The sequence below is a fragment of the Pocillopora verrucosa genome, chromosome 10 (genome assembly GCF_036669915.1).
Source record: "Pocillopora verrucosa isolate sample1 chromosome 10, ASM3666991v2, whole genome shotgun sequence".
In the NCBI taxonomy this organism is placed as follows: Eukaryota; Metazoa; Cnidaria; class Anthozoa; order Scleractinia; family Pocilloporidae; genus Pocillopora; species Pocillopora verrucosa.
The window spans coordinates 8,935,949-8,962,651 of NC_089321.1; the positions used below are offsets into that span (position 1 = coordinate 8,935,949).

Below are 26,703 nucleotides of genomic sequence, written 5' to 3' on the forward strand. Positions count from 1 at the left end.
TTACATATGTTCATCACATCCATTTTTCCTCAGTTGCTAACAGGGCTATTATTTCAGCAAGTTCCACTGAGCTAGATAATTTAAGTGCCGCTTTTTTGTTCTCAACTATGAACCTGAAACTAATGGTTTTAGGATATTTCTTGATGAACAATCCATCACAAATAGTCCTGGCCTACAAATAAAAACCATAGCCTATTGAGGGAAACGGTAAGTGTGGACTAACTTACCCAGTTTTTTTTACAAGTTTGACCGAGTTCTGCGCTGCTAAGAAATATTCATACACTCTGTGCATATCACTAAAAAAAGTTTGGGGAACAGGTATAATGTTTAAGATTTGAAGACCTTGAACTAAACTAGCCTACTGCATGGTGTCAAAAAGTGAGTCAGTCTGTTCCCCTGAGGGAGGGGGTCTATTAACTCAGATAGGGGGTGGGGGTTTGGGTGAGAGTACTTGCCGAAGGAACGTCTTACTTGGCATAACTTGACAAATCCTCATTATGGGTAATAATCTGCTATAAATACCCTTCAACTCTGAAATTGAATAAACCTCAACAGATAATAGGGCTAGATTCAACAGTGTCAGTTTGACATTTGGTTTACAAGGTCACAAAATGCCACACTGAACAAAGCCAGCCTAAAATGGTTACTGTTAGCTGGGTTACTGTTTCACTGTCATGATCTGAAAAGTGACCCTGCTCATTTATGACCACAGCTGGCCTATGGTTGCCCCTACTCCAACATTACAACAGTGGACAAGTTAAAGTTAACAGTGATAGCAGTGACACAGCTTTTAGACCTGGACTTACTAGTAAATGGAGATGAGGTTAAAGCTAAAAATACATGGGTTTCTATCCAATGGAGAAATTAATACTCTACATCTGGACCTTACTTGGTGCATACAAAAATAAATAACACTAAAAGTTTTTTAATTACTTTATCACAGAAGTACTTCTGTTACATACACATTATATGCTTTGTTTTAAAATCTGGCTCACACCACTAAAGTTACTGTAAGATGTTCGCTAATACTTTGATTTATACTTTGACTCATTCATACTTGTAAAAAAACTCACAAATTAGATTTTGAAAACAAATTCATGTGTCAACTTTAACTTTAAAATTTGTGTAGGAACCAGGAACATGGCAAGAGGTCCTCTTTGGTTTGGTAAATAGGTTTCTACATATTGCCACTAATGGTTAAAATTAAGTTACATGTGAATCTTCAATTATATATTTGACCACCAAGGAGAACAGTATTTGAGATGGAGCTTCCTGTTTACTATATTTATTGGTGACAACAAAGTCAATCATCTTCAGTGGGTTAAAGAAATGTTCCATAGAAATAACAGTGATAACAAAAACGTTTAATACAGGGAGTCTGCATTATTTGTGCGAGGTTTCTTGATCTTGTCAAGATTCTTTGTAATGGTGTCATGTAAAGAAAGCTGTAGAAGGAAATCAAATGCACAGACATAATAAGTACCTTCAATTTTAAACAATTGAAACATTTGTGTAAAAAGTATATCTATTGAGTTCATAAGAGCTGTCATTGTTGCTAGCTGCTAGTCAATCACTGAAGGTTAAGTGAATTTCAGAGATAGAGTTAATGCAGTAAGCAAAATTTCACAACATAGTACATTTGATGCCTTTCACTATTTACTGTTGATCAAGGAAAAGATCATTTGAAAATATTTCTAAGTTGAAAAATTGTTCTTACATAATGGTTTCGCAGCTCACAGCAACAGAGACGTAGGCTGGTAAATTCCTTCTCATCTAATTCAATCACAGCCTGTCTGTAATCATCCTGAAACATAAGCAAAAATAAAGCAAATGAATGGGTAACTATAGTTACAATTCATAAGGAAATAAGAGCAATCACAAGAAGTTTAATTTACCATAACACCTAATAATATGCATGCAAAAATTTCAGCATGCTCCTAGGTAAAGAACTGGTCAATTAATCCAAACAATGCAGAAAGTTGAAATTGAGTGCAAAACATTGAAATTAGGCACAGAACCTAGAATTAAATTGACTGACAGTAATTAGTAGCAAAAGCACAATAAAACTAATGGCAGACAAGCTCAGACAAACAACTGGCTAAAAGTCTGCAAGTTTTGAGCTTACAGAAAATAGCTATGACTAAAGTAGTGAAATGTGCTAAGTAGAGACCTTGAACAAAACTCTTAATGCAATAAGTTTAATACAACAGTTTATAAGAACAACAAGGAAGATTTCAAGCATAACAACCTTTACATAATGGTTTCTGCTTTTTATTGATATCTAATTAGAGATATCACAGAGTTATAAAGCTCAAAGCAAGTTGTTTAGGGAAAATACTCTTCAGCAATATGGAAAAGGCAAAGTAGAAATGACACAAAATCAAACAATTGCAGGACAATTATCGACAACTTACTAATTGTGGGTACTTTATGATTTTGGAGACAAGTTTTCCTCTTGTGATGTAATACCTGCAAGTCATAACATTATTTTACCATTTCTATCTTTTGTTTCTGGGGGTTTTGCTTCTCTAACTAATTAACACATTGAAACAATTGTTGAAAGACACATGGAATTACCATTAATGATATAGAAATATAATAATGTAATCCAAATTAAGAAATCCCTCTTAAAAAGTACATCATTTAAATATTATTACTTCATTTTAATATTTGCTTACTCCCTTTTCAAATTGAAGCTTGAATTATTTATTATTTCCAATAAAGCAATTGAGTGAGCACCTTGATATCTGGTCCAGAAATGTGGCTGCTTCTCCTTCAATTCTCTGTACTTCACTGAGAGTTTCTTCCTTCAGTGTATCCATTGAGATTCAAAAAGACATTTTAAAGTCAGGTAAGAAAGTGTGGAAGTCAAATTTATCATTTACATTTACAGAGAACCACAAACAAGTTTCTGCAAGTTACTAATCCTTTCTCTATGTATTTAATACCTAGACCATAATTCACAGTTCAATATTTCTTAATGTGGTTGAGCTCTGCAGTACCTGAATGGAAACACCAAAGTTATTTCCATCCTCTATTCTTGGAATTAGTAACTGAATCCACATCTTCACCTTAAGAAAAAAAAAAAACAAACAGAAACAGTTCTACACTGTACAGTAAATAATACAGAATTTAGCTAACAAACAAGTTATTGCGTGACTATAAGTTTCAGTCAACCTTGGTTTTTTTTGTGCATACATATACACACTGATTCTGTTTGGTCTCTAGTATGGTCTTTAAAGATTACCCCCCTGTTTGGCTAAAGATATTTGCATAAGATCCTCAGAAGAGTATTACAATTTTGGAGGATGCAACTTACCCTGAGGGACTGTAATCAAACAAAGAAATCTCCCAAATTTACTCACATTAGCCATATCTGACACAAAAACTTTAAAACCATATGAGAACTACCACCATAACATTTAGAACATATGGCTATAAACTTACAGTATTACACTTTTCCATCAATGTCTGGATTTTTGGTTTCAGAAGTTCAATTACTTGCAAAAGATACTGGAAAAAAGAAGGGATAATCAAGAAGTGTTAGTCAGAAGAGATCTTCAAAACACCAATAATCTCTTAGTAACCATTGTAACAACATCAATGTGTTACTGCCTACGCAAGAAGAAATACTCAGAACATTACCATTTTGTTTCTTTTAAATCTATTACAAGATGTGTTGGTGATGATGAAAGTGTTCTATCACACATTACTCTGTGACAAGCCATATTTGTAATTAGAATAAGAGAGACAAACATGACCCTATCAACATTGCTGATTTCAGCAGTATACAGGACAAGTGTTATATCAACTTTGTAATAGACCTTGCTCATCTAGAGTCTCTGTGGCTCAGTGGTAGAGCATCTGAGGGCAGGATCTGAAGGTCTGAGGTTTGATTCCTCATGGGGATTTGGAATTTTTTCTTTGTCCCACACTCATGACAAAACAAAAAAACATCTATTTCTTTATTGAGCTCAAAACTTTCCATCTCTCTTATTCTACTCTTACCTTGTTGCAAGGAATATGGGTAATGAAAGCTAACAAGAAGAAAAAGAGAAAGAATAAACAAACAATCAGTACAGAATGTTCTGCCAGAGGGAAGTTGAAAGACCAGAGCTTCAAACTAAAACCAAGGAAATGAAAACTCACATGACAAAGAATGATTAATAATTTGAGCATCATGACCATCTGCCACCTTTCTCTTTTTATTGCATGGCTACAGGAATAAAACCAAACATTGACCACCACAACATCTAAAAACAAATCCCAGTTCAAGGCATTGTGGGCCACACAGAATAAAATTCCATGTGCTGCCTGGCATTTTAGCTTAAATAGACATAACAGTGTTTGGTTTATGTCAAAATGCCCATTAACATCCATTGCTTATAGTTTTCGCCCTAAAAACCTTTGAAGCCAAAAATGGATGAAAATAGATGGTGGAGTAGAGTCTTTTGGTTCTATTGAAGTCACAAATCTATATTGCCTAAAAGTAGAGATTTAGATCAGTAATAGACAAATCATTTTGATTGTTTTCCTACTAAATTCTACTTAGCGCACAATTCACATTTCACACAGCAACTCAAGTCAAAATCAGTGATGATATAAAGTCACCTTAACATGAGCTCACCTCTGCATCAGTAACGGTATCATTTTTATAGACTGGCATGTTAACAGCTTTTTGTACTCTGACTATGGAATCCTTGTCAAACATGTCGGACTGAAAAAAATTGTTTTCTGATAAAAGAGGGGCTGCAGGACGGTAGAAAGTAATCAATTGGTTTGCAACATCAGTGATCTTTTGTGCATTGAGTGGAGAGTGATCATTATGGGAGGGAGGTAAATCTGCACATTGGAGGAGAGATTTTAGTGAGCTGTGCTTACAATCCACAACACTATTCTCGTGGAAGCCTGTTAATTTCTGTTGCCTTGTGGCCAACAAGGTGGATCTCGTATTTTTTGCAGAGTTCAAGTAACTCAACACATTCGGCAAACGGTATTTGATCCTTACCGCCAATTATCAACATTGACTCGTCAGTTTTCAAAAACCAGCTCTAAGTTGTTTCTTACGAAAAACTCTTTAAGCTTCTTCTTTTTTTTTTTTCTAAAACAAGCAGATATATAGATGTACCAGGGATGGGTATACTGAAAGAAAACGGCTTCTCTTGCTCAGACGCTTCATGAGAAGAATGCACATCGATCTAAGAATTTTTTTCTTTTTGTCTAGTGTCTATTGTATAAAATAAGTCAACTCGTATCCTGTGGTATGAGCAGTTACGATAAAAATACTTAAAGATCACTACAAAAAAACACTTAAATTTTGACCCAGAACCTTCCGAATTCGGATCTGAGCAAGAGATCACGACCTAGAACTTACACTTCGCTAGGACTAGTACAAATTGATCTTACCTTAAGAAGCTTATCAAGTTCAAACACCCTGTCCGGAAAGAAATTTTTCACCGCATCTTCAGCCTGAAAACGAAACGAAAATATTAAAGAAGACTAACGAAAAAGAATCAGAGATGTAAATTTTGCTGCGCAATGCACGAAAATGCTCACAAAGAACCATCTCAAAGACGTACCTCCTTTCTGACGGTTTCGTGAAAATCAGTAAGCTGGAACTCGCCAAGAAGAAATATTAATAAAAAGAACACAACGTACAACGTTTAAATTACAATAAATGTAAAGAGTTTCTTAATGAACAATTCGAAGCTAAAACAATTACAGAAATTGCCGGTGAAGAAGGAAAGTTATGTGGACATACGAGCCGGGCACACACCCATGGCTAAAACGAAAACCCAAAAAATAGCAAAAGATATCGCTACCTTTCCTCTAGACGAATTATTCATATTCAACTTCGCAAGTTACAGACCACGAGGAAAATGGAGAGAGAGTGAAATTATAAATGAGAACCTTACGAAAACAGTCAATTTCGCGGCTTTTTTCACAAGAGACCGCTGACAAACCATAGATGCATCCTGGGTCTCTCTACAAAAGCCTCGTTGTCAGAGACACTAAGAATCCTGAGAACGAGGCTAATTCTAAAAATCTGGAATTTACAGTACCTTTATGAAAACAAAATAGTAATACTATCTGGAATCTTGCCTCGCCAGTCACAGAAGCTTCACTGTAGTGTGTCAACATTTATATCTCTGTCTGGTCCTGTTCAGCTGTTATCGCTTTCCTGACCGCGTAGTCAAACTTTACAGGCCGCCGAAATGAGCGAGAGGGATGTTGTTGCAACTTGGGACATAGCTCTGTCCGACGGGAAGCATAGAATTCAGTTTGAACATGGCACTACCACCGGTAAGCGAGTGATTTTGGTCGATAATGTGGAAGTTATACGGAATAATTGGATGTTTAGACTTGTGGGCAAAGAGAGTTTCTATGTCGGAGGAAAAAGAGCAACTATCCATATAGAGGCAGTGAGTGGCTTTCAATACGAATACACTCTTGAAATTGACGGCAAACCTCTTAAGAAGTTCGTGGAAAATCGCAAGAAAACCGCTAAAGTCTGGACATTTCTTCTCGACGGCGTGGAAACACGAATGGTGCTGGGTAAGGATAAGTTTAAATCAGCCAGGGGCGGCGGTATAATTGTTACTACAGCTTCTGTCGACTGTAATTTCCATCGCTGCCAATCGTGTTTGTATTTCAGTCAGTAATAAGGGAAGGGAGATGGTGACATGACTGACAACACTGTCTACCACTCCATGCATTTCTCTCAATAAATTTTCAGCAGAGAATAAAAAAAATAATTTCAAAGCTGATATCATTTGTGTGTGAACAGAATCAATAGATTGAATACGAAGTTTCCATGGGTTTGAGATTTATCACGATCAAGTGTAACTGACAGCCTGCGCATTCAGATTTCCATAAGCTCGTTCTTATTTCGGGGCAGGTGTTTCTATCAAAGGAATCAGTTGTCTGATTTTTTTTTCGACGAAGGACAACAACATTGAAACGAATTGCAGTGCAGTTGATACAACAGGTTACCTTGGTGTAAATTACCAACAACTACAATTAATTACAAAATGTCCACAAGTCTAAATACATAAATATGTGATCACATATGCACAAATATAGATATATACACCTTAGTGAGCTTCATTTTCGTTTAATACCCCAGCCCCCTCTTTCTTTATGCATCATACATTGAAACAGAGTCAGTGGAATTCAATTCAAAGAGCTTTGTGAAGCTATTTGTTTCATATGCCAAGGTCTGTAAAATATCAAAACAAGAAGAAAGTATCACTTTAAACAATGTGTCCTAACTGTAATATTTTGGTTAGTTTTTAAACAAATGTGGATTTAATTCTACTTACTTTTTCAGAGAAAGATACCATGGAAGTGTGGGTGAATGGAGTGGTGGTGGAGACAGCTGTGAGTAAAATTATAATAATCCATGTTCATTTGACTGATGATGTGCTTGTATCCAGTTGATTTACTTCCAGCCTTTGCCATGCATTACTGCTTTCATTGTTCAGATGAATGAAGGTTTTCTTCTGTTTCTTGTTCTGTGACAGATCTCAAAATTTGCCACTTGTTAATTCATTCACTTACAATTTTCAGGGTGAATTTGTTGATGATGGAACAGAAACTCATTTTACCTGGGCCAATCACACATGTTATATCAAAGCCATTAGCTCTGGAAAGAAAAAAGATGGAATTATTCACTCCCTGATAATAGATAGTAATGAAATACCGGAGACAATGGATGAATGACATCACCACTCATAAGCAAATGTAACTGCAATGACAGCCACATTCCTCTGCACATTTCACATCTAAACATTTGCTCAAGTTAATTTCAATAATATAACCCTGTCTTCATGGTAGTGTTGCTGAACACCTCTTTGAAGGGTACACTGTTTGAAACAATACTGTTACCGAAAATAAATTTTATAGCAATTGTGATTATTTGTTAGTAATGCAGTAAACTGAATCCTTCACTAGACTATAATTCTATGAAGCTGATACCCAAGTAGGTGTTTGTATGTTGGAAATAATGAGGGTAAAAGGGCATGTCAAATCACAGCTGTGAGTCCTATGGGTCTGTAACAGGGACCCTTTGATTATTGTTTGTTCCTTTCTCAGGATTGTTTTAACAACCTTTTGCCCTCATGTTCGCCAACTTAAGCTTTGATTACTTTGCTTGGCTTCTCATTTCCTGATGATTGGTAGAATAGAGGGAAGATTCCCTTCTACATACTTTGTAGTCTGTGGTTTACCATAACATACTAAAGTTTCCTGAGGAGATCAAATTATCAGTCATGCCAATTATGCATACAGTGTACATGTGTATTGAACACTAAACTTTGTGACTGAAATAAGTTGGTGCTTCTGTTCATGTGATGTTTTTGTGCAATGATATTACTTCTTGCTGCAAATGGAATGGAAGTGGTGCAACAACAAAAAAATCAGGGGCTGCTTGATTTCCTTCATGCTCTCAAATAGTGACTTATCCATAATCCAAATATGGAAGCCACTTTCATAGACACTGATAGGTGCAAAGAAATTTCTTAATATTGTTCCTGTAGATGTCAGCAGGTTTGGGGTATTGAACTGATTGGAGTATGGTCACTCATTAAAGTATTACACAGTGAAAATGAGATAATTGCTGATACCAGTATAGTTCTGGCTAAAGATTTTGTTGACCTGACAAAGCTGGAACTGTATGCAGTACTCATGGGTATGTGGCTTTGTGGTTCTCTGGCATTTCCTACTCCCAAACATGCTTGGTTTATAACACAACTAACATTAAAGATATAGTTCAGTTTTTCCTTGTTTACATTGAGTTATTTCATTTCTGATAGCTGTCACAATCATGTGTTTACCAAGTGTCTCTGTATTTCATTTAAAGTGTGTTCTGATTCAATTTCTTTACAGGAAGGCACCTTTAAATTGGTACACATTAGCTGTACATATTGAACTATAATTGAAAATAAAAATGCAAAGTGAATATAAAGAGCAGATTTGTGGGGTTGTTGCTGTCCTTTGTTTTTCTAATCTTCTTCTAATCTTCATTTAAAAGAATTAAGAGCACAATCTTTCTCTAAATGTAGTTCTACTCATGAATTTTATTGGGGCTCATTAAAACCCTTGTCTGCTTTAATCATTTTAAACATTAAATGCTACAATTAACACCCCTATCTCTGGCACCCTTAGAAAAGTAAAAAAATCTTGAGTCCTCGAAGAGGAAGACAAAGTTCTTATAACAAATTGGTAAGAAATGGTATTTTGTCACGTTGAATTAAAAATTGTAAGAAGAGCTTTCAACTTGAAAGAGTGTTCATTGAGAGGGCCTCAAAGGTTATTTAAAATTGTTTGATAAGAAGTAGTATTTAGACACTAACATACACATCCAGAAAAAATCACCTACCAAGACTAAATATATTTTTCCAGTTTCAAAGAAAACTTACATGTATCTTGTCCTTCAAGAATCATTGTAATTATTATAGCTATTGGAAACAAGTGTTAATTGGAGTAATACAGCTGTTGCTTGCTATTCAATTTACAATAGTTCTTTATTTTGCCAAGTTATGTAGCTTCCAAATTCTCTCTTTATCTTCTTTTTCCTTCATTACATTCCTCTTTTATATTTGATGTTTTTCTTCCATATTTGGAGTGTTCTGCGTCTCGAAATTCCTTGTGGTCATACTTATCATTCTTACTTTCTCTATCCCTGGAATTCTTTTCTTGTTTCCTATACTCTCTCTTTTCATCACAATCTTTTGATCGATTGTACCTATACTTTTCCTCCCTTCGGTTATGTGTCCTTTCTAAATCCTCTCTCTGATCACTAGAATTCTTCCCATGTTTGTAATCTTTCATCCTATCTCTTTGATAACTGCTAGTTCTTCCATCCTTCAAGTTGTCTCCCCTGTTTCCTGAATCTTTGGTGTTAACTCTCTCATTTTGACTTTTCACCTCCTTCCTCTCAGTGAATTTTCTCTGGAGTTCCTGGGACTTGTATGTAGTGTTTCCTTCATCAGCTGAAGTTGGTAAAGTTCCAGGAAGCACTCCACCCTGTTCTGTCCCTTTCACAAACCTTATCAACAGTTTTGGCCTAAGAGCCTCCTTCAATCTCAAAGTATCAGCATACTCTATTACTTTTTCAAGGGTATCCTGTTGTTGTGTTGGTGTGGAAGAAAGTTCCTCATTCTCAAATGATGTTCTTGTTTCTTCCTCTGTTATGTCTTCCTCTTCCTCCTCTTCACTACTTGATTCAGCAAATGCAGCAGCAGCAGTAGTCTTGGTAGGTTTAGATTTCAAGCCAAACTGTATAACATTTGCACATTTTTTTTTCCCAAGACTGAAAGAAAGACCCTGCTTTGCAGTAGATATACCAATAGGTCTCTGGGGCTGACCTTGCTCCTCAGAAGATGAACCCATTTTGAAGCTAAAAGGCTTCTTAGCTTGTTGATCTAATGGTGCTAAAGGTGGTGGTGGAGGTGGAGGGACTAGTTCATCAGGGAGGGGTGGAGCAGGCTCAGTTGGAAGAGGAGGTGCAAATTCAAAGGGTTTTGGAGGTGGGACTGCTTGAAAGCTCTTATGTGCTGAGATTGGCTTAAAACCCAATGTGCTGTTTGGACCAGTAGATGAAGACTTGAACACTGACTTAAATCCTCCATTGCCACTGCTGATTACAAAAAACATACACAAAAACAAATAGAATTATTGAAATTAGCAAGAAAATTCACAACACTCTAGGTATTAATTCATTCAGCCTGATTTGCTCCATTACAGAGTTTACCTAAGTGACAGATTTATAAAATAATAAAGAGTTAAAGGACAAATAAAATAAAATGAGAAAAAGAGGGCTACTTAAGTCAATGCAATGTACAATGACCTTGATTCAGTGTTCTTTCCAGAAATAAGGTGGAGCCTCATCAGTTCCTTTTCCATCTGTTTCTGTTCTTTTTTCTTCTTTGCAACTACAATAAGAAAAATTCATATCATAAGCTGTAAAAATTTACACAAATAAAGCTCCTGTTTGGAATTTCTAACAATAAAACACCACCTTCTTGAGTGGTAACCAGTCAAGTCATGCAAATTCATCTCGCCCAAAGTCATGTCCCCCAATTTTTATCACTCGTAAGAACATCAAAATGGTATATGTAATGGTATATTTTTAGAAACCACTGAAGGTAGCGATTAATAAAAACAACCTTTTGGTGTATTTACTTACATTACCAATCCTTCAATAGTGAAATGTCATTGTAAATGCAACCTGATTCAAACATTTAGCAAACACATACAACCAACATAAACAAGGTTTACTTAATTCAACCTATGATCTGAAGAGTATTACGAAAGTGCTAAACTAACAAGAACAATCTTTGTATTCACAGACATCTTCACTCTTAAATTGTTAATCGAATAAACAAATCAATGCAAAACATATAGTGAAGCAGAGGAAACAGATTGAAACAAATGTATCACATTGTCCTAAAGGAAGAAAATAAACCTGAACTAAACTTCAGCAGATGCAAACTAAACCTGAACAAATGGAAGATAACAGCCAAAATACGCAAAATACAAAAGAAAACCTAGCATAGAAACAAAGAAAGCACACAACATAGACCTAATTAACATAAACTACCAAATCGACTGTTCAATGCTGCATTTTGTTTCCAACAACGCTTTTAGAGTCATGACTCAAACAAAATGTAGTTGTGACCACATAATCAATTTCTTTGTCTTCATGTTGTTGTTGGCAACCTACACCATTGAGTGATAAAGTTCCTCAAGTTTAAAAAACGTCTATGAGTACGAAACAAGAGATAAAAAAATGGGGCAACTTGACTTTTTATTTCAGGAAACATGAATTAGGTTTTGGGCAACATGACTTCCAGGAAAATCAACTGTGAACCTCTTGAGTAACAAAAGAAATAAGGAGGAAAAAAAACTTGAAGCAGATTCCATATAACTTACAAATATTTCTTGTTGATTCTCTTTGCCTAAGTTCCCTGAGTCGCTGTGGAAAGATTGCCATAAAAGAAGTCAGTATTGAATAATACATCAAAGGGTGGGTTGTACAGTCATTTAAGATTAATTTGTTAAAAGTCTAAACCAAAAGTCTACCAGAAAATAATTAAACTGCTTTATCAATATCATCCTGAGTTTATGTCAAAAGTTTTTTGTCAAATCAAGGCATGAAGATACTCTATGAAACAAAACAATGTTTTCAGCTTAGGGTTATTAAGATGTCACTTAACCTGGCGGTGTGCATGGTCATAAGAGTTGATATGGTTATCATATTCCTTGTATTTAAAATACTGTTTGTCACAAAGTTCACAATAGAACATCTCTTTTAGATCTTTCAAGCTCTCCTCGATTGCTTTTTCCTTCTCTTGCTCATTCTGTGGAAACAAACAAAAGTTTTCTGTCAATGTCCTTTAACTGACTTTAAACAGTATATCAATCAACACATAAAAATGGTAGTGCATTTATCAGGTAACAACTTTTTATCAATATTATTGCTTCATTGTTTCTTTGTAGATCCAAAAAAAGGTTATTCCTGGGTAATACAAAGAGGAACTTAAACCTGATATTTTTGCTGCAGTTCTTCATTATCTTCTTTCTCAATCTCCAAAACTTTCCTGTTACGAGTAGCTTCATCCGCTTGCTCAAACTAACCAGGAAATAAAACAAATCAGATGTTTCCAACACAAATATTTTCTAATGTATTAATTGACTTGAGGTCCATACTGATACTTAGATACTTTACCGTAGAATTATGATCATAAAGAAATCATAAGAACTTTTAAAACCTGTGCCAATGCACCTAAATTGTAAAGAGTTAACAGGATTCACCAATAGAAATTTATGCCAATGCACCTAAATTGTAAAGAGTTAACAGGATTCACCAATAGAAATTTATACAAAATATATGTATTACATAGAGTAATCATCTCATATACAGAAAAAAAAATAAATGGAAACAATGATTATAAATATGATTCCAGTTTAAAATGATAACTTGTATTTTCCTTTGTTAAGAAATAATGTAATGTACCTGGAATAAAGGGGAAAAATTATCAAACCAAAAATCACTTAAAACCATTTGCAACCTGAAATTAATTTCTACCTATATTATAACAGATACATACTAAACAAGTGTGAAATTTTGTCCATTGTTTAAAGTTGAAAACAAATTAAATCCTTGGTATACTAGTTCTATAAATTACTATGTTACTATTAAATAAAGGAACTCAACTGAGATGAAAGCATGTGCGATTTACTTGAAAGGTCTGTGATTATCAATCCCTTTGTTAGATCTGTAATTAGAGATAACAGAGAGAGATACACACCTCAAGAGTAAGACGGCCGATACATAAAGAATCCTCCTTCATGACAAGAGGTATTGGTTCTGTGCGACCTGAAACAAGATGTAAGCAGGAATTTTTTAAGCTGTTTATTAGTGACGGTAAAAAAGACTCAAAGTCACACTGTGACAGTTTTTAGCTGGCATTTTGATAAAAGTATTGAAAGTACTATCAATAGTCACTAGCGTTACCAAACTCAAAGTTAAGCTCTACAATTAAAACGGGCTCTTTAATTCAAAGTACACAACTGACTATGATACAACTTCTCTTTACCTTGTTTCTTCTTCCCAAGTCCAGATCCACTGATCCAACCAAGTCGCAAAGCCATCTGATATCCAATATTTTCCTGAAAATGTTACGCACTGAAAAATTCAGCAGGGAAACCAACAACCACTTGAATCTAAATTGTCTTTTCAAATAAAAAAGTTATCTGTCCAATGCACTCGCATACACCGATACAGTTATGCTTACTTAAAATAAAGGTTCTAAGCTTTAATTTCGATATTTTGTTTCACGCTTAAAAATGTAACTAATAGTCACTATTAGTAAACGTATGGAGCTCAGTAATTATTATTAATTACCTCAGTGATGTGTGCATCCAAGGTCGCCTTTTCCACAGTTGGTTCATCATCATCAAAATGAGATAGATCAGCACCTGCACTCTATAATGGCACAGAAAAGGAAATTCATAACAAACAGACCTCCATAGAATTAAATGGTTCAAGAGTTCTGCAATAATTAGACTCTTTAAAGAGTTTAGGTCAGCTACCTCGTAAGAACGATTCTCGTGAAACCTCGAAAATTTGGCTGCCATTTTGGAGCAGATTATTACGCATGCCTTGTGATGGACTTGCCGCAGTCCAAGCGGTCAGAAATGCTCTCGCATCGACGTCAGCCGCAATTTGCATATTGTGCCAAAATCAAAATATTGGAACAATAAAATCACAATCGGTACGATATTTTATTGTTCTGACGATAACTTTTCCTACTATCGGCATCAGTTCAGTCCAGCTGTAACTTCCTGTCTGTCTCTCTGTGATGGAGAATTATTTTCCTTGCGTAGATACCTGATCCTCAACTGTGACTGGGTGGTCGATAATAATTTTGAATGGCAGTGCGACGGCCGTCAATCTCGGTGTAATCGTACGATTATAATGATATTGATATAAACAAAAACGAAAAATGATAATGAAAATAAGGCTTAAATAATGCTGGTAATGTTAATGATAATTCACATTTATACAGAGCCTATTCGAAAAGGTCTGGGCGCCTAAAAACGACAGATGGATAGAAAAAAACCATATCTTAAATTAAAAGCAGATTGAAAAACATACGTGCTAATTTTAGAATTAAATGAAGAAATACCAGAACATGATCATAGAGATGAAATTGATCCATAGTTCTGGAGCAGTGGCAGGAAAGGATCTTGTTCCGCACAATTAAGAACTAAAATCCGCAGGGTTCCCGTAAGAATCTAGCGTTAGTTTCAGAGGAATAAGCTAAAAAATTAAATAAATAAAAAAGATGAAGCTTGATGAGGGTGAAATCAAGGAGGAGGATGGCTTTTCTTTGGAAATCAACCAACAATGTACACTAAAAACGTGTTTCAATCATCCGCAAGTACTTTTGCTACAAACAAGAAGAACCAGCCCACACAATGTGACGACCAACGACTCGAAATGACGACATGGAGTCTTCATCAAGGGAACTGCTTCAGTATCAGAAATGATCTACGGGCAAAGGAAAAGTCATGATCAGAACACCACGTATGGTACAACAACACCAACATTCTAAAACGGTCCGTATCATAATGAACAAATCGAGAATCCTCGATTGTGCTCTATTCTGTTGTAAAGCACGCAGGAAGCGGCTGGAGCACGAAAGAAGTTTAGGGAGAGACACGAGATGTAGTGCTCTAGCCGCTTTCTGCGTCTTTTACAACAGAACAGAGCACAGTCAAGTCTTCTCTGTTTGTTTTATGATAAAGAATCCGATAAATTCCTCACGCATTGCTTTAAATTTGACTTTATCTTTTTTAATGACTTTATCTTTTTGAATAGGCACTGTATAAATGTGAATTATCACTATTATTACCAGCATTATTTGAGTCTTATTTTCATCATCATTGTTCATTATTGTGACTTTGAAAAGTCCTTTGGGAAAGTCGGTTCAAAGTTTCTATGCGAAATCCCGGCACCAAAATAAGTAACCCTCACATCCACCAGAAATACTTAGCTAGCGAAGAAGAAAGAATGAGAAACGATGAAAACGATGATGAAATGTTAAATCTTACATGTTGAATGTTATACCCATGTTAAAGTGATCAATTTTGCGATCACTTAAACATGGGTATCAGGTATGAAGCGGTGGTGAGAACCATTGTCTTCGCCATTGTGGCCTGAGTTCGACGTCCACACCTGACGTCACATGTTGGTTCAATTTGTCTTAAGATGGCGTCCTTGCCGTCCGGCGGTTTTAGCACTGGCTTTTCCAGTTTTCCAGCCTCAACACAAAGACCAACTTTCCAAATTTCAATTCAAATTCAGAGACAAAAGAAGAAACACCACCTCGAAGAGGTGCCACTATTAAAATCTGAAACAATTTCAATTTTCATAGCCATAGAATACGCAATTTTGGGTAAGATTCCTTTGTAGTGCTAATAGAAGACACTTTGGGTAAGATTCCTTTGTAGTGCTAATTGAAGACATTTTCCGTCATCGTTCTAATTTCGCATTATACCAAAATGTTCGCTTGACCGCTGATATGAGAGTCAGTCACAAAGTTTGCTTCCCATCGAGAAGCTTCAGGGACATCTGTTTGCCACCGGACAGTAACAGTAAATACTATGTCAGTTTTGACAAGAACAGCCCGCAAATATTAACCTCTTTTGCCAGCGTGTTTGACAAAGTAAGTCATGCTAATAAATTAAATTGAAGATGAATCTGATCAGTCAGAAAATAAAAGATCTCAAAAGTAAGTAAGCGGCACATCTGATGCCGAATAAAGAAGTTTAATGATATGAGCAGGCCCTCATCATTTTCTTCTGAGCGAGTGCGTCACCGAGTAAACAAACTCTGCTGAACATGACAAATTTGAATTAAATCAACAAAGGTTAAAGGAAAAATAAACAACCTGTCAAGAAGTAGTCATATCATCATATTGATAGAAACCCAACCAATAAGCAGGTGTGCTGCGTTATAAAGTTTTCACCTCGATCTGTTGTTGAACTGATAGTCTGCATAAAATCAAGTTTTAACAAAGCTCGTGTATAATTTGTTTTCACTGAGACATAAAACATGATTTAAACCGGTTTACCGCACCATTTTCGGTTGTGTCGAGAAGCCGCTATAAAGTATGTAGTGACTGAATTCTCACCTTGCTTTCCCCGAATAAATCACTTCGTTAGAAAGCCTGCTCTCCATTCAAACAAAAAGCCCCGCAATTGGTTCACTTTAGGATTGCGCAAAAACATTTACACCCCGTTATTAGATCCAATTGTACCACTGAAAGAAGCAAGACGTAACACACCTACATCAAGAGAATGACCCTAGTTCTTTCTTAAGCGTTTTTTACTACTAAAAGAGAATTTTAATTTAGTTTGGCCAGCTTGTCTGTCTATCCTCATAACTTAAATCATTGATACAAAGGCAACAAATGTTATTTTGAATTTTTTTTAACAGTGTTTGTCATTGTCATGTTTGCGGCTTGATATTTCCATCTCTTTTTTTTCTTTTGTGTAAACATTCACTAAACTGCGCAGAAAAATATTGAACAGTTGGTGGCGTTTCCCCTGTTGGACACGATAGTTTAATGCCGGAATGATGAGATTATCTGTGTATTTTAATGCGGCTGTCGTACAAGTACACTGATGTTCTGGGAAAACGACATAAGAAAGACAGTTTACCACGTTATCTTCGGCATCCTTTAGATTTACATATTCTTGTTGTCAATGAACTACTAACATATGGAGCAAAAGAATTAAACTGATCTTAATACAGATATCGTTCAAAAGCGCTGATGGATAACATCTCTCAGTCGCATTAATCTTGAAGGAAACTATGGAGCACTTAGCACCAGCCAGGGAAAAAACGGACCGCCAACACGTGCAACTCCCACCAACAGTTACCTAAATTGTTTTCACGGAAACAATAGTGTGAATATCATACTGTATCACGCTGTACTGGTTTTAACATTAAGAGCTGAGAGAGCGAACTACAGGAATACTGAGCAAAATTTGTCTAAACATGTCGAATGATCCAACCAATTCTACTCATGGAAACACTACCACCGTTTTTATCTACGAACTCGAAGAAGGAATATTACAAGCAGTTTTTCTTTTCGTTATCGTCATTTCTGGCGTCTTCGGAAATCTGTATATTTGCAGCGTAATTTACAAAAACAAGAATTTGAGAAATCCAACTTTTATTTTTCTCGTAAATCTCGCCGTAGCAAACATTGGAGCGCTCACGCTGTGTAGCCCGTTTGCACTCATTAACAGCATTCAAAGGAGATTCACAATGCAACAACACTGGTGCCTCATCAATGGATTTCTGAACAATTTCTTTTTTTGTATTTCCATTTTCACCTTGTCCCTCATAGCCGGTCAGAATTATTTTTCAATTGTTAAACAACCATCTTGCGAATGGCTTCAAATTACAAAAAATAGGGCCAAGTTTCATTTACTTGCTATGTGGGGTCTTTGTTTCGCATTTTCTTTTCTTTCGCTGGGCCCTTTTGAAAACTGGAGTTACGTAGTGTTTAATCCGACAACAGCGCATTGTGGAATAGCTTTCCCAAATTCACTTGCCGACAAATTGAAGTTGTCATTACTTGCTCTAGTGGCATTTATTGTTCCAATTTGCGGCATGTCTTTCGCGTATTGTCGAATTTTCTTTAAGGTCAGTTCACACGAAGGCAAAATGAACCAGAACGTCGAACGTCAAGGTAACCAGCTGTCGGTGGTTACCAAAAGACTCGCTGTCACATTATGCCTGATGTTCAGCACTTTTCTTATTTGTTGGTTGCCGTTTTTCATCCTTATTGCACTGGCTATTGTTTCAGAGGATGTGTCGACCCTTCCTTGGTACCTTGGTCGCATTGCCTACTGGAGCGGATACCTAAATTGCGCCATGAACCCTTCTCTATATTGTTTGCGATCTTCTGCCTTCAAAGATGTGATACGCCGACCTTCGTCAGCAAGTGCTGAAGGTTCAGTCAAACCGTTAGTCAACAGGAGTCAGAGGGCTTTCTCACTACCCGCCATATCGTATAATATGAAGCGCCCCATATCAAAACGAGTTGGAAGGCAAAGTTATCCGAACGCCGGTCTGAGCGTATCGACTCACGATCTGCCAACATGCGCCGAGGTGGATGTGGCTCGCTTGAGAGCTTACTCTTGTTCCAGTTATGAAATAAAATGCAAAGAAAACACACAGATAAATCAACAAAGTGTAGAGCTATAGCGAGACAGAGAAGTCAGTACAGGCAGCAGTGTCAAATGAGCAATTTGCGGTGAATCGTGATGTGAATGCGAGAAAGGAGACATTCGGAATCTGAGCTCGTCACCAATCGGCGGACATAGCCTTTTAACAGCCCAAGGCAAAAAAGGACGTAACCACTTTAATCTGACTTCCGATGTAGCAGTAAAGCGTATCTCATGACTTTCTCGCGCGAGGCGCTCGAGGAAGGTATCTATGTAGGACAAATTATTTCAATTGCAACCAATAGTCGCGTTTTTCGTGAGACAAAATTTCGAGAGCGAACCAAGACTGTCTGATTATAAAACTGATGGTAGGATAAAATGAAAGGATTGCTATTCTACCCTTTCGGGTTCCATGCACTGCAACTATCAAAGCATAAAATTACGCAACAAAAGTACGAACTTTCGCTTACCCTCGATTACAAAATTGTTGACACCTAAAAAGCATAATCTACGATGAAACCCAACGGTTTAATGGGAATGTTCGAATAGTTACATGATCAGTGCTGTAAGTTTTCCGTTATCAATGGAAAATATTTGTCTATGATAATTCTTTTCTTTTAGGAATGCGTTTACGGCGTCTATCATTTACCACGAGCAACTGATTGTGGTTATTGTGTAAATGCGTACCCGTAAAGCCAATGACTCGTCCTTCATTGCGAACGCTTTTTAGGCGTCGACGTTTTTGCAATCGAGTGTATCTGTAATGTAAGAAAAGAAGACAACAAATTGACAATACTAAAAATTTATTTCATGACAGTAATTTCAGTGTCAAACGTAAGACGTTTTAAGGCTCCCTTAACAATGATAAACTTAGCCTAAATTACTAATAGAAGTGTTCATACAGTGAACAACAAAAAGCCAAATTTATTGTTATGTACAAAAAAAAGGAGTGTGACGGAATGGAACAAAATTTAAAACGCCTCTTTAAAAATGGCAAGCACTATTAGTATTGTTTTACGTGAATGCAAATAAACCTTGATTTTTGAGTGGAATTTCAATTAAAAAAAACATCTTGTTGAGGCCTGGACGGCTAGTTTACATGAATATATAAATATAAAAAATAGGAATCAGATATAAAAAATAGAAATCAGATGTCTTTGTACGACGCCATAACTGTCTCTGTTTTTTATGATCCTACCTGGTAAGTTCTCTAGAGGTTTGTTGCTAAGTTTTCTTTTTCTCTCCACAAATCCCTCCACCCACCCCTTCCTCCTTACCCTCACCTTACCCTGGAGCTTAGTATTCAAGCTTCTCAACAATTGTTTTTTGTTTCTTTTTTTCAATGAAGTAGTCTGACTGCTGAGCATGTTGCTAGCACAATTTGAATAAGCACCCTAAGAACATTTCGAGTTCTCCTCCAACAGCAAAAATGTTTCAAATTATGAGATAATTACTTTGATTTAAAGGATATTTGCATACTGCACATTGAACCAAACTTACTACATTAAGTATAGGTAAACTACAATATATCAGTTACATTGGCTTCAACCCCACAAAAGCCCGCAACTGTTCAAAAACAAAGAATGTTACAACTGTGTGAGTTCCAGTTCTTGTCCAGTTTGGTATAAACCCTTTATAGAGACCAAAAAGCCCTTCTTTGTGAACTGTCTTTGCTATACAGTCTATTGTTCCTCTGTAAAGCAGTGGTTTCTTGTTGCAATCCTTCTTTTGATTCATGTACCTGGTGCGCACCATGTCTATTGGTGATGAGACACAGTTTGTCACAAATCCTGCTATGGAGGAAGCCATTATGTGCAGAACAGGTCCTTCCTGAAGAAGTCCAGCATTTAATATTTTATGTTTGGCATGATCATATGAAGATACAGCTGTAGCTGATACAAGTGCAGACCTTTTCACTGTAGCATTCACACCTGTCCAAAGTCCACGAATTCCTTCATTGGCAACAATTGCTTGAAATGCATGAAGTGTGTGTCTATACTCCCATTTATTTCCAGATGGTAGTGCCATCAAACGGATCTTTACCACATCAGTAGGGCAAGCTATGGCACTTCCAATTGCGCCAGCAATTGCTCCAGAGCAGACCTTTTTCCACAGTGGTGTGTGAGCAGGGTCTGTTGCTCCAAACCACTCTTTCAGAGGTTCATACAAGCCTAGTCGCAGTGTACTGTAACTGGCTTCTCTCATCAGTGAGGGAGCAATACTGGAGTAAAGAAGATAAAAGGAAGATTTTTGGTAAGACATTGAGCCTCTTCCTGTTCTGTTTACTGGAGTAAATTTTCTGTAAGCAATCCTAAAAGCACGGAAATTCTCTAAAACAACATCCTCTGATTAATGGAATATACATGTTATAACATTCTGATTGCACTTGAATCATAGAGTGGAAAGTTGTGCATAAATTTTAAGTCAATCATTTTAGTGCGCTAAACACCAATTTAATATTTGAACTTTCCATACTTCTTTATCATAGTACATAATACTCAGCAGCTCATCATGTAACATTTTGATCAATCAGTATTGTCTAGTTGACAAATAGGTTCCATGTTGTTGTGTCTGATGAGCTATACATCACAGATGACATCAAAAGATGGTAAGAACAAAAAGGGGGCACACAAGGCATAGCTAATGTTCTTACCACATTTTGAAATTCTCAGTGAACTTTTACTCAACAGACCCATTGAAACAAGGGATCTATTTGTTTCATATAAAATAGAAACAAAAATTGTTAAAATAGACATGACTAAAGTCCTCAAATAGATCAAAACTGGGAACCAATCAAAATGCAAACATATTTGTTGATCAGCTTATTATATAAAAAAGACAGCTTACCTATGTTACAAAGAGAGGATACTTCTGAAGCAAATTTTGATCAAAAGTTATCAGAAATATGCATATGCAACATACATGAAGTCAATATTAATTACTATCCTTTTCATTCAATGAAACTCTTCTGGTAAATCCTGGCCATCTTTTCAGACAGATATCCAAAAAATAAAATTTTATGGTTTTCCCTCTTCACATCAATGCAGAGGCTTAACAAGAGAACAGAACCAATGCCAGAAGAACTCACTCTTTTGATTGAAAATTAAACCCAAACAAAATCCATTTGGATACAAAACAAAAATATGCTTGGAAAGAAAATTCATTGACAATTTTTGTTTACTTGTTTCATGTAAGCATCAGCCTAAGATCACATCAATTAATTGTTGCAATTGCATTCCATAACTGAAATAGCCATCTGACCCATTACAAAAGCTTGTCTTTTCTGCATGAATCATTATAGTTCTCACTTACCCATTTAAGGAAATTATTAAAAAGGGAAGTCTTACAAAAGATAACAATTTTTAATTACTTTACAGCTAATCAAAAATTACCTAACCCTAACCATAGAATGTTACATCATTTGACATTCAAATTTAAATTATTTCTTACTCCATAAATTGGCCCTCAACTCTTTAACTCCCATGAGTGACCAAGACAGAATTTCTCCTCAAAATATCCATACAATATCAAGCAGACAAGTGACAAGAATAAAGAGAAATATCAATTAGGGATTATTAGTTGATCTGATAACAAATTCTCAGATCTAAAATCAAAAGAATTGTATGGCAGTCATCAAGGAGAAGTATTAATGAGATCTTGAGAGTGAAAGGGGTAAGGCATAGGTTCAGGTGCTAGTGCTAACTCACCCTTTGTACAGACCACGTATCCCTTCCTCATGAGCAATCCTTGCTGCCCCTCGAACCAAACCACGATAGTAACGGTTATGAAATATGTTTCTGCTTTCATGTTGGGAGCCCAATTCATTATCAAGCTGCATGCGAGTCTTAATTACATCTATAGGATTTGTAACTAGAAGGAAAATGAATTACAGTTACATTTTGGTGAAAATGCAGGGCAATCAGAGGCAAGTTTTAAAATACCTGAGTATTATAAAATGATTATTTTACATTGAGGAACAACCATAAACACAACAAGATAAAAATGTTGCAGGCTATTACTTGACTAGCTCTTACATGTCACTAACTTGGTGACTTTCCCAGGAGTTTCCAAAATTACCTACAATTCATAAATTATGTGGCTCTACTTATCAGTTATCTTTTGTGACTTGAAGGTCTCAACTACTTCAAGACCTAACTTTGTCCGATGCAATTGCCTGTTTAAATTTCATTGTGCATAACACTACAAAGTACGTCTTTTAATAAGCTCAGTTACTCATGTTGACATCCTCAACAACACCACATCAACCAAAGAGATAAATTGTTAGCAAAATGTTACATTAATATGAAAACCGACCCTTAAATTCACGAGCAGTTCCCAAGAGGAAATAATATATTTTATCGTCTATCATAAATAATAATGTACTAGTTTTATAAAAGCGACTTCATAGTCGCTGTGACATTCAGAAATTCCGCCTGGGTCAGCTTGACTAAATACTTCACGGTCCATTCTTGCAGTATAAACAGTATACAGTAAGAGCAAAGAAGAATATAACAATCTACTGAACCAAGCAGAGCTTACCTGTTGCTGCGCACATGCAGGAGAGCCCACTCAAAGCAAAGCGAACTAAATTTTCATGTTCTTTACTCTGACGTCGTGGCTGTCTCTTTTCGCACAGTCCTGTCGCCATTTGGTCAAAGACTCTTGATTGTCACCTTTCTTGCTGGTTATTTACAAGAATCTCCGTGGGAGCTTTACTCACTGTCCTCCAGAAAATCACGAAATCTTCGATGATAAAGCGCCGGCATTGCATGTTTCGATGGGTAATCGAAAGACCGACTTAATATTTACAACAAGAACAAATAATCTTCCAGAGATGACCGATCGAAGCTTATTGCGTATAATTCTACCAACAGACAGCTGCAGGACTAGCAAACCCTCTACAGAATCTAACAGAAAGAACCTGAAGAAATAAAACCTGATCGACTGAAAAAACACAGGCTCAATATCTCAATACATGACGTAAGAAATAATTTGCACTTTACAACACGTGCAACGGAACCATGGAATAATAAGACCATGGAATGACAACCTGGGAACGAGGTTTAGGCACAGGTTATCCACCTTACCAAATCAAAGCAGTTGACTACAGTCCTGTGGATTTTGGTCAGAATAGTTATTGATTCGAGCAGGGTCTTAATGTCATCAATATTATTTTTTGCCATGCTGCGAAATTTAGCTGTGAATCTGTAATTAGTTTTCACCGTCGGCTTGGAGTGAGATTCAATGAGATGGCGTAATCAGCCAGGGTCAGCCTCGAACTCACCACCCCAAACTAGAATTTTCGCTCAACCATTCAATGGTTCTTATGATTTCTGGTTTCTGATCAAAAAGATGTGACTCCATTTCTCCGGCGAAATTTTGGTTTTAACAGTCGCAGGTCTACATTGTCCTTTTTGGGGATGCCGTCAGAGTATGTGTCATGACAGGCTTATCTCCCGTGTAGATCTCAAAGGGGTCACTCCAACGAAAGACTTGAAATTTTTGTAAAACTAGCCGTTACATTAGAATAGAAATACACTTCACATTCCAGTATCATGTCAGATACCACTGAAGGGTCATCTCCATTCTCGCCACCTTTCTGCGTCAGTGAGTAATGCAGGAAAAAAGAGGGAAGAAATTAGATTTCAATCTATCGAAAAGGCAAATAACAAACCTCTCTGGTATGGCCGTAAAACCAGCATGTTACCCCTGATGAGTTCTCGTATTTTTCAGACGATACAAAAACATTTCAAGAATATTTCCTGCTCTCTCGAATTTTTTACACGATCTCAGTGTTTGAAGTCACTATTTCTCCGAGTATCTTATTGATTGCCATGACCTCATATCATCACCGAAGAACTCAAATTACACGCACATGCGAACACTTGGCTCTTTGTGCTTGTATTTCAATCGCCTGCAGTGGTTCCTTGTAGTCGCACGCTGACGACGCTCGCCCTTCGTCAGATTCTTTCGGGCAGAAAAGCGACGGCAAGCGAACTAACGCACAATCTCCACGTAAAACTGAAGTTAAAAACTTAGTGCTGCCGACAGTCAAATGATGATCACGAGGTTCTTAGTATTGCTGTGGCTCAGTAATTGGGTAATCGGAACGTTCAGTGAAAGTAAGACACGATTTAATTGTCTAAATACATTGAGTGTTAAACTAATCTACTAAAAGTATTCTAGGAACTATTATCACCCTACCTACAAATTTGTTTAGACTTGTGAATTATACTCACTAAAAACAAGTCTGCATTTGTCTTAAATCAGCATAATTACTAATGGATTTTTCTACATATCACCTTTCCGGCCATTTAAGTCACAGAGCTTATTGTTTTGCACAATGCTCCTTACAATCCAAAGCGCGAGTTCTACAATGTCTTTCAAGACATGAACGGGTAATTGATAACCTGTATATTACAACCTTCGTTTGAAAAACAGCCCCTAGAGACCCAAATACATTACATTAAATCGATATTAGCACGAGATACAAGTAGTTGATCACCATTTCATCACAACAGTCACGTGCCGCGGAAAGCAGACGAATTTCGCGTCCTCACAATAGTCCAGTAATTTTCTCTTTTCCCTCTGAATCTAAAGGCCAGTTTGAATATTGCATTTCGATCAATTATCTTCAAATCCTTTTCCTATCAACAAGATAATGTTTTGTCTGTGTCAGCAACGCCAGCTGCCCTTTTTTCGTAAGGCTACCGACCGAATTTGTCGCAGGTCAAGTGAGGCATGTAACTTAACAATGTAGTAAAGAACAGAGTCGTTAGCTTGACATGGAGACATAACATGTAACACTGTGTCACAGATTCCGCACTTGGACGCTGTTCCACTTTACTACTGTAATGATCATGCCATTATTAGGGTTAGGGTTGTCATATGTGACACACGTCCAGCCTGCTGTTAGGAATAGCAATGCCGAAAGCTTCATGTGAGTAACTGGAATAAGAAAGATGGTAACTTTTGAACTCGGCAATGGAATCAAGATTTTACATGTTTTTCTGTATCGTCACAAGCGTGAGACAAAGAGAAAAAATCGTTGGACGCAGAATAAACACGAAGTCCTGCGTCAGTATGTAAGACCATGAAACGACTCGAGGCTTCACTTTTGTTATTGCAATCAAGATCATTTGGTTCCCGCCTTTTAAAAACTTGAATAAGATTCTTAAGATTCCATTAAGCCTTCAATTACGTGTCGCCTATCAATAACGCAGTAAGTGATTATGACTCCAGGCTGATCTTAGAGTGGTCATGTGAATGACCAAAGTTTTAACAATCTGTGCGGAAGTCAAACGGTACTTACACACATGCTAACCTTAGGCTGATACAGAACTTTAAAAAGGAAAACTATTTAATGATAATACCATATAGACTCAGTAAATAGATTAATATAACCTATGATAATATCGATAAGAGATTTACAATAAAAAATGCATACAACTTGAAAGCTAAAATTTTCGAATGACCTCAACTTTTCTTTAAAAATTAATCTAATACCTTGAAAAAAGTAATAATGATGAAAATTTTATCCCATATTCAGTGTTAACACCTTGACTCTGATAATTGTTTTGGGTAATTGTTGTTGCTTCTAGAAATTTCCAGACTGCCTAGTCATGCTGACTTACGCGCCAAAGAACTTTCCAGAACATTTCATCAAATTACACATCTATTATATAATAATCCTAAAATAGTTCCCATGTAAGCTTCTGGAATGTTCCAGAACACTTTGTGAATATATACAAAGACTCACTTATGTAGTAGTTGTTGTTGTCGGAGCGACGGCTGTTTTGAAAGCTATACCGAGAGAGAGTTACTGCGGATGATGGCTTATTTCAAGGAACTTCGGAGACAGCGGTGAGATTGTGTCATTGGTGAGCTAGGATATAGACTGAGTGGGGTTAATTAAGTTTATTAACGATAAGTATCGTACTGCTTTTGGAAGTC

At 36.5% G+C, this 26,703-nt stretch overlaps 6 protein-coding genes across 8 annotated transcripts in view; 3 read left to right on the plus strand and 3 right to left on the minus strand.

Moving 5' to 3' along the window:
- Positions 1–909: 909 nt before the first annotated feature.
- Positions 910–5,948, minus strand: LOC131791666 (proteasome activator complex subunit 3). The gene is made up of 12 exons (XM_059109019.2): positions 5,823–5,948; positions 5,580–5,612; positions 5,407–5,469; positions 4,628–4,717; positions 4,150–4,216; positions 4,009–4,037; positions 3,448–3,513; positions 3,003–3,071; positions 2,740–2,807; positions 2,415–2,469; positions 1,718–1,804; positions 910–1,445 (listed from the first exon to the last, which is right to left on the minus strand). Exons 1-12 carry the CDS (start codon positions 5,844–5,846, stop codon positions 1,365–1,367), a joined length of 732 nt encoding a protein of 243 aa, XP_058965002.2. The 5' UTR covers positions 5,847–5,948; the 3' UTR covers positions 910–1,364.
- Positions 5,949–6,026: 78 nt separating this feature from the next.
- On the plus strand, positions 6,027–8,972 carry LOC131791658 (fas apoptotic inhibitory molecule 1-like). The gene is made up of 3 exons (XM_059109009.2): positions 6,027–6,555; positions 7,331–7,380; positions 7,570–8,972. The coding sequence occupies exons 1-3, from the start codon at positions 6,216–6,218 to the stop codon at positions 7,720–7,722; spliced, it is 543 nt and encodes a 180-aa protein (XP_058964992.1). The 5' UTR covers positions 6,027–6,215; the 3' UTR covers positions 7,723–8,972.
- Positions 8,973–9,057: 85 nt separating this feature from the next.
- Positions 9,058–14,155, minus strand: LOC131791657 (G patch domain-containing protein 8-like). Of its 2 annotated transcripts, none has more exons than XM_059109006.1 (9): positions 14,098–14,155; positions 13,910–13,990; positions 13,602–13,674; positions 13,314–13,381; positions 12,548–12,634; positions 12,219–12,362; positions 11,935–11,977; positions 10,850–10,934; positions 9,058–10,636 (listed from the first exon to the last, which is right to left on the minus strand). In XM_059109006.1, the coding sequence occupies exons 1-9, from the start codon at positions 14,140–14,142 to the stop codon at positions 9,562–9,564; spliced, it is 1,701 nt and encodes a 566-aa protein (XP_058964989.1). In that variant the 5' UTR covers positions 14,143–14,155; the 3' UTR covers positions 9,058–9,561. The 2 variants fall into 2 exon arrangements, with proteins under 2 accessions (XP_058964989.1, XP_058964988.1); XM_059109005.1 differs by having other exon boundaries at positions 9,058–10,639.
- Positions 14,156–17,198: 3,043 nt separating this feature from the next.
- LOC131791696 (histamine H2 receptor-like) lies at positions 17,199–19,065 on the plus strand. Its single transcript, XM_059109064.2, has one exon. The coding sequence runs from the start codon at positions 17,573–17,575 to the stop codon at positions 18,788–18,790; it is 1,218 nt and encodes a 405-aa protein (XP_058965047.2). The 5' UTR covers positions 17,199–17,572; the 3' UTR covers positions 18,791–19,065.
- Positions 19,066–19,536: 471 nt separating this feature from the next.
- LOC131791695 (mitochondrial substrate carrier family protein ucpB-like) lies at positions 19,537–24,760 on the minus strand. Its single transcript, XM_059109063.2, has 3 exons — positions 23,290–24,760; positions 22,458–22,620; positions 19,537–20,971 (listed from the first exon to the last, which is right to left on the minus strand). Exons 1-3 carry the CDS (start codon positions 23,396–23,398, stop codon positions 20,284–20,286), a joined length of 960 nt encoding a protein of 319 aa, XP_058965046.1. The 5' UTR covers positions 23,399–24,760; the 3' UTR covers positions 19,537–20,283.
- Positions 24,639–26,703, plus strand: part of LOC131791694 (collagen alpha-1(II) chain) — a 32,506-nt gene continuing 30,441 nt past the window's right edge. For both annotated transcript variants that reach the window (XM_059109059.2, XM_059109060.2), the window contains exon 1: positions 24,639–24,872. In XM_059109059.2, the coding sequence (XP_058965042.2) occupies positions 24,806–24,872 (67 nt within the window). In that variant the 5' untranslated portion in view covers positions 24,639–24,805. The remainder of the gene's footprint in view (positions 24,873–26,703) is intronic.